This window comes from Thunnus maccoyii, chromosome 16 (assembly GCF_910596095.1).
Source record: "Thunnus maccoyii chromosome 16, fThuMac1.1, whole genome shotgun sequence".
Taxonomy (NCBI): Eukaryota; Metazoa; Chordata; class Actinopteri; order Scombriformes; family Scombridae; genus Thunnus; species Thunnus maccoyii.
In genome coordinates this window covers 18,131,021-18,143,286 of record NC_056548.1, presented here as the reverse complement: position 1 = coordinate 18,143,286, position 12,266 = coordinate 18,131,021, and the positions used below count along the sequence as shown (strand labels likewise).

Here is a 12,266-nt window from a genome sequence, read left to right as displayed (position 1 = left end):
AGTATACAGTAGTAAATAAACAGTATACACATACAGTATACAGTACATAAATACACACACCATACATAACTACTCACACTATATAATTTAATATAAATACTCACACATAAGCACCCACATACTGTATAACACATGTACATATACATTTTGTGTATGTATGTTTATGTATACATGTGTATACACTACATTGTATACATATGTGTTTACAATATATACATATGTATGTGTTTATGTGCAAATGCTTCATTCATTGTACATGTATATTGCAGTTAATGACTAACTCAGAAACTATTTTGACCAACAGATTACAAAAGCAGCATGCAAAAGTTTAACATTAAGAATGGGATTCATATAAAGTTTAATGGACAAAAAATACATTTTACACAAACAACTCAAATCAAAGTCTGTTAACTCACCTTTTCTGTATCTTTCAACTCCATCACAGCATTTTTGTCTGCTGTTTCCAAGGTCAAGAATGAACTGTCAAGCTCAAGAAACTGTTTTTTGAGCACATTCGACAAATGTAAAACATTCATAATTTAATATGAAAAAAATGCCATTTCAGTGTATTTTGCAAATGTTTTTTAGTTTAACCATGTCTGAGAGCTCAGTTGTATGACAATAAATACATTTAAATGATGCATAATTTTAGTTGAATTTTCTTGTTTAATCTGACAATTTTCATATGGACACGTTAAAAGACAAAACATATGCATACAGGCCTGACAGTAACTAATGATTATGATATTTACTTTTATTTATTAATTTTCCTCTCTGCTTTTGTTTTTGTTGTGTAGTTCATTTACTCTCAAGTACACACTGGTATTTGAACAGATTTAATTGACATTTGTGCAGTAATTCCCCAAAAATCTGCACACTTTCAAGATTCTCTTCATTGCGTTTTTGTATTTCATTGAATATCTTGAGGGATTCAGCTTTAAACACAACCATCTTGGGTTTTAGCTGTACTGATAAATCTGTGCAGCAGAGGGCAGAACAATACCACAGTTCAACACTCTACAGTCTGACTACATCCAGTGTTTCATCTCAACTCTACATGCAACTGGAGCCAAGACTCTTCCCAAAATGATCTGTAGGCACTTAATCTCACCAATGAAATCATACTGCTCATAACCCCATCAAAAAAGAAATTGAATATTAATATCACATTAGTCAAAAATCTTTCCATAAACCTCCCCTGATCTCACTCTGCATGGATTGGGATGATCTTATGATGGTCTTCAACAAACAGGCTGTCCATCATAAGGGATACTGTGAATTACCTCCTCATATCCAATGTAAACAGCTTGATCTTCACCAAATCTGATCTATCATAACCTTCTATTCCACTCTCAGAGGATTAAATAGCTTTGCACTTAGAGGAATAATCCTCACTCTGTATATGTCTTGGCCTCAATAACAGAATTGGGATGAGGGTCTGTGGAGGTGGGGGCTCGGTCTGTTTGCAAAACTCACTCAGCCTCAAATGGTTATTGGACTGCATAAGAATTCCACCTTTAAAGAGGATGTGCAAGGAGGATGTTTGATAATGTAGGCCTAATTCTCCTGAAATTACAGACTCAAATCAAAATGTTCTGATTTGTGTGGGTTCAAAGATACTTTTGGAAATGCTGCTTCCAGCAAATCATCATTTACAAGTTATTAATTTTTAGTTTTAAGAAGGTTTTTGGCGTAGTTGAAGGCCAAAAAAGTTTGGGTCAGGTGAACTCAATTGAAATGAAAAGGAAACTGTTCTGTAGCTGACTTTCTATTCTGACCCCAACATATAATAGGCAAACGAGGATTTTTACAATGAATGTATATTTTTGATGTATGTAAATGTGGATGCATGATTTCACAGAACTTTTCGTGTACTAAAGTAACACAAAACTTTTTTAAAGTGAATTTCCCCCCCTAATCTCATGTACGACTTTTTTCTTGTGATAAGTGGTCAAGCATCCTCCCTGAATCTAAACTTCAAAATACACCAATCAATGTTATTCCCAGGCTCATAGTCTCAACATTTCTATTATCCTGACACACTCAAGTCCATCTCCCTAGCCATCATTAATTATTGTGTGTATACTTATCTCTGTCAACAATGTAATTAGCAACCTTTTCCCCATCCGATGACATTATGGTTCCAATCTGAGAGCCATTCAGTGCTGAGACATGCAGCAGCATACTGATAATAGTCATCCCTTGTCCTTTGAAATTGCTCTCTGTTTAATTGGAATAGAACTCAACTCATTAGGAAGGCCCATTAGTTAACTGAGGATGAAGTGTAAAATGTGTTATGGATTACAGCTAATGCGCCTGCATAGACGTGTTATAAAACTGAGTTCAAGTGGCCTGATGCAAAGTTTTATGAACATGTCGGAGCAGCTTGGGGAAAAAAGAAGATTGCCAACAAATAAAGCTGTTAGACTTTGGCTTGACTGTTGGTTGGTAACAGCGTCTATTAAAGTGATTTGAAATCATGCTGAGGTCAATCTGCTTGGGGGATGCTTGCACTCTTTCTCCCGTCCCGAAAGCACTGGTCCCCTAGTTTAATCTGAAATTGAAGGCTGTCAACTGCGACGGATTACAGGGGCTAACCCAGGCATTCAGCCGGGGGACTGTCTCCTAATGAGCCAAGCCAGCAGAGCATCAAGTGACAACAAGTAGCTACTCCAACAACGAGGGCGACTTCATGCCATTTAGGAGCTACAGTTAAGCCTTGTGCAAGCTCATATTGAAATCATGTTTTTAGAGCATTCAGCTGCAAGGAAAGTAGAATGACAGACACCAAAAAGCCACATTTAATAAAAGGTGATTTCTATTTTATGCTTTGTGAGTTATACATATTTTCAAATGAAAACACAAACATTTTTAAGACTACAAGAGGACATTTTTCAAATTTGTGCCTTGGTTAGAGAGGTTAATATATCAAGTATATACAGCGCGATATACAGTAGGACAACAATTACTTTCTTTCTCTTAAAAGAGAACTGTCGGTGGGATGGTTCTTATTTGAAGTTTCACCATTTAGTAACTGTACAAGCAACATTAAAAATGAATGTCAAGGATGAAATGTAGATCTTCAAAGACTGACTGCTCATTGGTCATTGGTAGTCCTAATTAATACTGGATAAAATGTTACTCATCTGACTCTAAATATAATTATGGGATCTATATACATCAATAATACTTTACTCCCACGCAGTCAGATCTCCTCTACTATGTATAAGCAACAACAACTGGAAGTAAATCAGAATAAAAAGTGCATTTGCATCTTCTGTGCAGCAGTGAACCAGCCGGATGAGTTTTCTTCTAGAAGAAGTCCAGATGCAGGCCAGTTTAGAGAAGTCAATGAAGGATGAGGTGGAAACGGTGGAACGGTGGAAACCTGCAGGACAGTGAGAGATGAGTATGTTGGGTAAGTCCGTACACATGCTGAAAGCAGCCAGCTCCACTGCATGAGAGTAACAGTCCTCAGGTACTCGATCGTCTCTACGGACTTGTCGCCTCCTCTGCTGGACTCAAGGGATCGCTGGCTTTCTCCTCGGCCGCCTGTCTCTCCTGTTTGCCCTCCGGCTGTCTGTCGTGAGAAACCGTCCCCAGCACTTTGGCACTGTGTTCCTGTGCCTTGGCCCTGAGTGCGGCAATGCTGTTCTCTCTCAGTTCCTCTTTAGAAATGGTGGACTTGCCCTCCGATCTCTTCTCCTCCGCCTCCGAATCTTCTGCCCTCTGAGAGCTCGGCTGCAGGGGCTCATCGCACTTTCCTGTAGGCGGGGGGACGACAGCCTCCATGGACTTTTTGTGCATCCCTGCAAAGAGTTGCGGGTATTCAGATTTAGAATAGCGTCTGTTGATTGGTAAGCCATCTTGGACTGAAAATAGCAAGCAAAAAATAGTTCTGGTTTAGAATTTAATGTCTGAATGGACAACGGCAATGCATGACCAGGGACGAGGATGAAAATATTTAATGTGATGCAAAGATTGCGCCAAGTTCTTTATTTAAATACGTTGCTTAAAAGAGTCATGCTTAGTAAATGAGAAGATCTGCCATACTTGTCCTGCACATGCAGTATTAGTCAGTATTGCAGTGAGATATTACGCATAAATACCTTTCAAACAACCACATAGAAAATACTGATGATGTTACAATTGAATCCTGTGGTAAATATACACTAAACAATCATGAAGTGCTGACAGGATGATACTGAATGTGTGAGAGGAAACAACAAGACAGCAGCCTCACCAAGCAGCCAGGGGGCACAGGACTCCATGATGCCGTCCTTGGCAGACTTGAGGATGGACTCTGGCAGGGGGATTGAATGCCTCACCATAGCACCGTACAGCCCATACTCAGCCATCACAGTGCTGCGGCCCCAGCATTTCTCCCTCTTCCTCCACTTGGCTCTGCGGTTCTGAAACCACACCTGTAACAGGAGAACAAATAAAACAATTATGTCATTATCTTCTACAGTAATGTGTAGTCTTCCAACGGAAGCAAACATTTCAGATTCTGCCAGGAAGGAAAATATGTGGATGTAAATATTTGATCATGAGCTTAAATTTGTTGCATGTTTTATGTTTTTTTTTAATATTTAATGGTTAACCTGTTGTCTACTTGCAAGGAGACTGAGACTGGTGGTCCTGATCATTTTTGACTGATGTGGCAGAGACTAAACAATGAATGAAATCTCAATAATTTGGGAAACATTAAGATGGAACTACTTGAGTTTGAGCTTCAGAGGAAATTCTAAGATTCATTATTCTTTCAAGGATTACAAACAATCCAATTGCATTTCCTTATATGTGCAAGATGCAGCTATTGGTACCACTTTCCAATAAGTTCCCCTTTATAAAGGATTTGTATGTTGTGACCAATGTCTTTATTGCTCTTGATATAAATCGCCAATAAGAACAACTTGGATTGCCCTGTGAAAAATCCACTTAATCCTTTCTGATTAGCCATGATGAAGTTATAAATGTTAGTAATCCATTAATAAATGCTTAATAAATTGTCTTGGACTTTGGTCCAGATCCTCAGCAGCCATTTTCACAAAGTACAGTCCAATTAGTCAAAGGGATTGTCCACAACCTGGCAACTCAAAAGCTGCTCTTATTAATGGCTTATGGCTGATCTTTAAAACTTTAGTAAACATTCATTAATCAATAATACATTATAAACATTTTATAAAGGTGGCACCAAACTATTTCTATACTTTGTACAATGAAAACTCAATTTCAGCATTTCACTATAGTTATTTTAAAGTAGGCCTACTTTGAAATCTCTAGTGTGATTCACAGTAACTTAAGATAACAACTGCTCCGTTTTGATTTAGTCCATCGATTTCCCGTAACCTCCCAGCTACAGGTGTGAAGGATCTCTGCCTCCTGTCAGAGCTCATCTCCAGCTACCTGTGGTGACATTATAGATGGTTTGACACATCAAGACACTTCCACTCGGCCACAGCCAACAACTGCTTAAGGGCTGGAGGCTATCTGTCAGCTCAGAGAGAGGCTAAATTGATTGTATAGCACAACACAGGATTGTTAAACACTCTGCTTAGACACCTGTGATGGCTCTGTGAGGAGAGCTAGAAAAAAAAAGGAAGAGGAGGAGGAGGAGGGGGGGGCTAGAGAGAAGATTCAAGTGAGGGGACAGATATTAAATTGAAAACGATCAAAACGTTTTCAAGCTCCTTTTTTTTCTTGGTAATTTTGATGATAACCCTTATTTCATACAAGATACTTTTTTTTTTATGAGAAATTGCTTCTCTGCTCCTCAAAAGAAGCCAGTGTGGAAGCTGCGAGGAGGAGCGACCCTGGGGCACCCCGAGGCTGATTGAAAAATAAGTTAATTTCAGTCCCAATCGATGGCGGGCAGGCGGGCAAATATCACGGGAAATTAAACTACCGGGACTCGGGGGAGCAGCGCTATTGACCCGTGCTAATAAATTCAATGTAGTTATTTCATTTGAACTCCCTGCGTCTCTCCAGCAGCAGCCAGCCTCCCGAGCTCGTCTGATTTAACTAATTACACTCAATGAGAAAATTGGGTGTTAATTTTATTTAGGATAGGAACGGGGGGCCTCGCGGCTTATTTATTTATTTATTTTCCTTTTATTATTTATCCGCGGCTGTGCTGTTGCAGCCCGTAATGAGAACGAGATTAAAAGGCACCACGGCAGATGGATGGTCCAGGTCACACTGCAATCTTCTTCCGCCTTGATAGCTTGATTAGGTCGTTAGTGGCTCCTTCTCCGAGAACAAATTGTTTCACATCCAACTGCGCCTGATGAGAGATTATCTGTCGTGGCTGGCTGAGAGGATGCTGGAGGAGAGCAGCCTTTGTTGAGACAGGAGGGGAGCATCGCTGATCGATTTACAGGGGCTCACTTAGCCTTTTCTTCCCCTTAAACATTTTTAGAACAGCAGAACAGGCAGCTGGTAGCCAAATATTACAGTTGCATGATGAGGTTGTTGCCACTGACGGAGAAGTGAAGGATGTGTTAACTGCAACGTGGACTCCAATCGGTGCAAGAATTTCACAAACAATTGTAATATTCACACAAATCAATTAGGTCTTTAATTTTTAAAAAAAAAAAACCTCATCAGGCTGTTCTTCAACATAAAACACACAAACTGTTTTTTATGACTTATGCGTTGCAATGTGCAGTGTCAGTCTAAACATGAAGAGATATTTCATGTTTGCAGTGAAATCAGGAACTTGTAAATGTTTGGCTTATTATTATATTTTCCATATAGCATCTGAAAAAGCAGCCAGATTTGCCTCTTTAAAAAAATATTCATTTTCATGGATCCATCTGTATCTGAATATTTTTACTTGTCATAAAAAAAATAAATTACAATGGTCAGCACACAGGGTATTATCTTGTTTTATATTTCGTGTTTTATCCCAAAAATATGGGCAACAAGTGGAGCCTGAACACCTTAATGTGTCATTTAAATTATGGTTCACTTGTTAATAATAATAAAAGTGAAAGGCTGCGTCTAATTCATATTCAGTCTTAATAAATGTACTGTAAACACACTCATATAAGCTCAAACACATGACATACACTCTCTTCTGCTAATAAAAACTGCCTTTGTCAAAATATTTAGGATCACAAAAAAGCAGGATGATCCATGTTCAAATGTCGTTAAGAATTTTTTTTTTCGATTGAATAATACAGGATTAATATTATTAGCTAATAATAAAAACACAGGGTGATAACGTGGAGCTTTACCTGTATCCTGTCTTCAGGTAACTCTGTTTTCATGGCCAGCATCTCTCGCGCGTAAACATCCGGGTAGTGCGCTTCATTAAAGGCCTTTTCCAGCTCCTCCAGCTGATATGAGGTGAATATGGTCCTGTGGAAATGAAACATTTAAAGAATTAACGTGAATAAGTGAAATCCTGCAGAAATATTTCTTTGTGGTCTTCCATTTAAACTAAAATGAAAGGTAAATGTGATTTAAAGATAAAGCCAGGAATAAAAACGCAGAAGGTCAAATTTTAAGAAATAATCTCCAGTTTCAATAATTGATTCCTTCCTGTGCATTGATGTAAAGAATGAAGCAAACTTGCTCACACAAAAGTCTCATATTTTACACGATCTACATATCTGTATTTAACTCAATATGAACCTATGACAGCTGTGAAAAATACAAACAATATGTGTCCAGTTTGTAGGAAATTCTGATCAGCATCTGGACTCATTTATTATTTGTATCAATAATGGCAGCTACAATAAAAACACAAAAAGAACAATTATAATTGCACTTTCATTGGAGTAATTGTCCCTGTAAAGGATAAATTAATTTCATGAAAAAAGATGGTCTTGTGTGAATATCTGAGAATGAAATTTCTGAGTATTAATAAATCAGCACTAACCGGTGACGTCTTTTCTTGCGTTTCTTGCTCTGACTTACTGATGACTTTGAGAGTTTTCGTTCATTTGAAGACAAATCGTCCGAGTCTGGATTAAAACAAGAAGAAAGATTTCAGGTTATTGCAGCGAGATGAAGAGCATTTTAGAAATTTCACAAACTGTTCCTCTAGCATGACTATTTTTTTTATTACACCATTAGATTTGAATTATTTCATTCAAAATCACACACCCTATACTCCAACTACTAGACTAACAATAATAATAATAACAATAATAATATATATATATAATACATATAATAATATACTACATCGTATTAAAAAAATAGGCAATGTATGCATAATAACCCAGACTGTAAATGCTATTACTATAAACAGTGTTGCAGTGAGGTCGGTGTTCATTATGCACAGTAGTAATCAGACAGTGGTTGCAGATCACCTGAGCTGGCGGACTGGCTGGTGTCCAGCGGCCCTGCGGACCTGCTGTGGGGCTGCAGGTGAACATCGTGTGCGTCCGACAGCACAGTCTCCAAAAATGCAGGTTGGCTGTAAAACGACGGAATTCCACCAGGGCCGATTAATCCCATCCCGACTCCCACGCCAGCGGGGCCCAGCACGGACCTGGCGGCGATCAGTTGCGCCCCGGCCGGCAACGAGCCCAGAGGGTGTCTCGGGGCCACAGACGGTTCCTTGTTCAGCCCCAGTATCTCCTGGATGCCAAAGCCGGTGCACCTGGGCGGCGGATGGGTCGCGCTGCTCTTCGGCTGGTGGCTGTTACTCCCTCCATTTGCGCCCAGAGAGGTCCTCTCCGATATATTTAAACTTTCCGACAGCACGGCGCCTTGTTTCCCAGTCATGATGTCTTCGATGCTACTTGAAAGGCTTATTTCTTATTATACCGTCTTACAGGAAGGTCCCCAGTGCATGATCCACTGTGTAACACATAGTCCTTTAGAAAATGGTCCTTTTATCCAACAGGTCCATCCCAACAAGAGGCAGGACCCAGCAGCCAATCAGCTGCAAGGATTCAGGATTCCTGTGGATCATGGATGCATTATACGCCCTCTCGGATACATATCTGCATTTTCCTGAGGACTATATGGATAAACGACGTAGGGATTTAGGCTACAGAAAGAAAGGAAGGAACGAATTATGCTGTCTTCGAGGCTGCATGCAGAAAACCAAAAATGCTGAAAATGGAAACTACATTACGAAAAAGAACCTAGAATGCTGCTCATTTTACATTAAATATCACATAATAGAAGGAACATTAAACTAAAAATATTCTAACAAACACCTTTTCCACCATATGTGAACTCACTGCTGCTATCTTAGTGCGTTGGGGAGACAGACCTAATTAAATAGTCTATTTCACACCTCTTACTTATCTTTGAAATGCTGCGGGTTTAGAAAATTACCTCAATCTGCTAGAATAAATCAGTATATATTACCTTTCGCTGAATGGTTTACACACACAGCCAGCTATGATCTCTCTGCCCAACCACTGGCTCAATGGATAATTGATCTCCAGATGCTATGGGAAACTCATCACACGCAAATCAAAGGCCCTCCCAAAAAAAAAAAAAAAAAAAAAAAAAAGAAAAAGAAAAAGAAAAAACGACAGCTGGACGATATGCACCCACTCTGCTGCTGCTGGTCCTGCAGAGCGATAATCCCACAGCAGCAGAGGCTGCAGAGCAGATTAAATCACAGGGACCTTTTCCTCCGAGGAAATGGAAAATGATACAGAATGTGGGCCAAAATAGTAGGACAAATAACCAGGTGATATTTTACTAATTATTAGTCTTTATTTATTTTTAATTAAATAATAATAATAATAATCATAACAATAATAATAATAATGAACTAATTAAAAATGATATTAATTTCTTATTTAGTATTATCATTCTAATAGAAATTATTATTGTAAACTATGTCTGTTAATACAGTTAATAATGAAGGCCTGAAACTGTGTAATAGAGGTGCATAAAAAGTGGGAAATCTTGATGTCGAGTTTATTAAACATGTATGATTTATTGATGTGTTGAATATTGGTGACATATTTGTATTTACATGTGAAAAATCAACAGATGATTTTGGTTATTTGGTGAGTTAATTGCAGAGAAACAGGACCAAATGCTTATTTTTGGGTTATGTGTAGTCCTGCTCTCTTAAGCATGTTCAAGGTGTCGCCCAGGTGTTCCAGTATCATTCAGAAAAAACAGACATAATGTTGACAGAACGGGTTTAACATTTCAACTCATCATATGACGTGAATATGTTGTTTTCCTAACTGCTTATGATATCATTTAGTGTTTATTACACTGGTAATTAGTACCAAATTAGGATTAGATCACCACATGTGGTACTAATGTAATCCACACAGATTGCATGTGCACACACTGCAATAGGCACAGTATTAGTGGTTGTTGAAACTAATCAGGGCCTATTTAGTGGAAATTCTATTAATGAAGAAATCAATGTTATTAGGATATGCTAATGACTCATCAGCCTGTTGGGATCAAGTCATTTATTAACAAGGAAGGGTGAGTCAGGATGACCCGTCGATTCCAGGCAAGTTACTGCCTCCCTCTTACTCCATCATCACCTCTGCTGCAATCTGTACAGACTTTTCTGTTTGTTTGTTTGTTTGTTTGTTAATAACACGTTCTCCTCTCTGTATGGCTTTTTAATAATCCATCTCCCATGAAAATGGCTGCATGCTGATTTACATGCAGAAGAGAGGCTGCCTAATAAGGCTCTAGATTAAGGGAAGATTTAGTTCAGTCATTCGTGTAGATTGGGTTGCCAATCAAAGGCCGCAGGATCTGACGGATGCAGATTAAAAAGCAAACAGCTGTTGGAAAATGTGCCCCCCCACCCTCCCCTTCCCTCCTCCTTTACTGCTCCTGTTGTGACAGTTTTAGACTTGATGCAAAATTAGGAACAAAGCTTTACAAAGTCTTTACAGATATATAGTTCCTCTTCGCAGGAAGGTCAGAAGCTGACCCCCCATTGTGAATAAGAAGTAAGGAGGGAAAGCTCTTACGCAAGACTCTGGTGTGATCCGGTCTCTGTGGTGCTGAATCAAGCTGCCTCCTCGGTGTTAAAACAGGGCGCAGGCAACTTGATGACAGCACACATGTAGCGCCGAGTCAGGGGAAAAACTAAAGCACAGCCGGAGCCTCTGCTTTCCCAAATCACTTACAGGGCGTGATGTGATGCGATGCCCTCCTCCCACCCCCCATCCCCCTTTTCCTCCAGAACAGAAAGAGTTTGCAAGCCCCGCAGCTTTCTCATGGCTCCTCCACAATGGCATGTTTGGTAGCTGGCCGTCGGCATTGCTTAATTAGGCGAGGAGTTGATTAATTTGCACTAATTGACAGCTAATTTAAGGACTCGGGGCACATCGGATTGACGTTTGTCGGGACACAGAGGCTATGTGAGGTCAAGGCAACGCACTGTGGATGAATGAATGGATGGATGGATGGGTGGGTGAGTGGATAGAGGGGCTCTGGTTTTTTTTTCACCCCCTCCATATGGATGACCAGCTCTGAGGGGGGCTGCTGGCCCGTTCCTTGAGGAGCCTGTTTGGCTGCAGGGAGGCTGCGGGTGACTGGCAGCCACCGGTGCCTGCACCATATTGAGGATGTCAGGTCGCTTACCACGTCAACGCTCTGCAAGACTGATCAATGTTCATCAGTCAGCACCAACAAGTGTCCGCATCCCAGCAGTCCCAATGACAGCAAGGTCACCTTGCAATTTTTAATACTTGTAAAAACTTTAGTATTTTACACAGAACTTGCGTGCAGATGGTTCAACTGAGTTTAAAGTCTACAGTAGCTACAACACTTTCTCATAATGCATCCATACGTTGTAATTATTTAGCATTATTTGTGGTTAATATTGTATGCTTTATTGATCACTTATAAGCTAATAATTACAATGATTGGTGGCAGGTTGTGATTCTTTATCTTTTCTCTTATTTGGTAATTATGATAATAGTTTATAATGCATAAATAAATACTGATTTTTTTCATATTCTAACTAGCCATCAAGTCTGCAATTATGAATGTTAATAAGCAGCCTAATTAATAAAGTCTGCAGTAAACTGTTCATGAATGGATTAAGTAGAGCTGCAACAATTAGTCACCAACAATTTCCATGGACAGAAAATTAATTGGTAACTATGATAATGATCGATTAATCGTTTTGAGTCATTTTTTTAAAAAGAAAAATATGCAAAAATTCTCTGGTTTCGGCTTCTTAAATGTGAAAGTTGCATCCTGGGTTTTGTAAAACGGTGATCAATATATTTCAAAATTTTGTGGCATTTTATATACCAAACGACTAATTGATTAACCGAGAAAATAATCTACAA

General features: G+C 39.2%; 1 protein-coding gene across 2 annotated transcripts; it reads right to left on the bottom strand.

Annotated features, from left to right (window-relative positions):
* Positions 1-2,831: 2,831 nt before the first annotated feature.
* vsx2 (visual system homeobox 2) lies at positions 2,832-9,409 on the bottom strand. Of its 2 annotated transcripts, none has more exons than XM_042388822.1 (5): positions 8,325-9,409; positions 7,889-7,973; positions 7,242-7,365; positions 4,244-4,424; positions 2,832-3,872 (listed from the first exon to the last, which is right to left on the bottom strand). In XM_042388822.1, the coding sequence occupies exons 1-5, from the start codon at positions 8,740-8,742 to the stop codon at positions 3,493-3,495; spliced, it is 1,188 nt and encodes a 395-aa protein (XP_042244756.1). In that variant the 5' UTR covers positions 8,743-9,409; the 3' UTR covers positions 2,832-3,492. The 2 variants fall into 2 exon arrangements, with proteins under 2 accessions (XP_042244756.1, XP_042244757.1); XM_042388823.1 differs by having other exon boundaries at positions 2,832-3,809.
* Between the last annotated feature and the right edge of the window lie 2,857 nt (positions 9,410-12,266).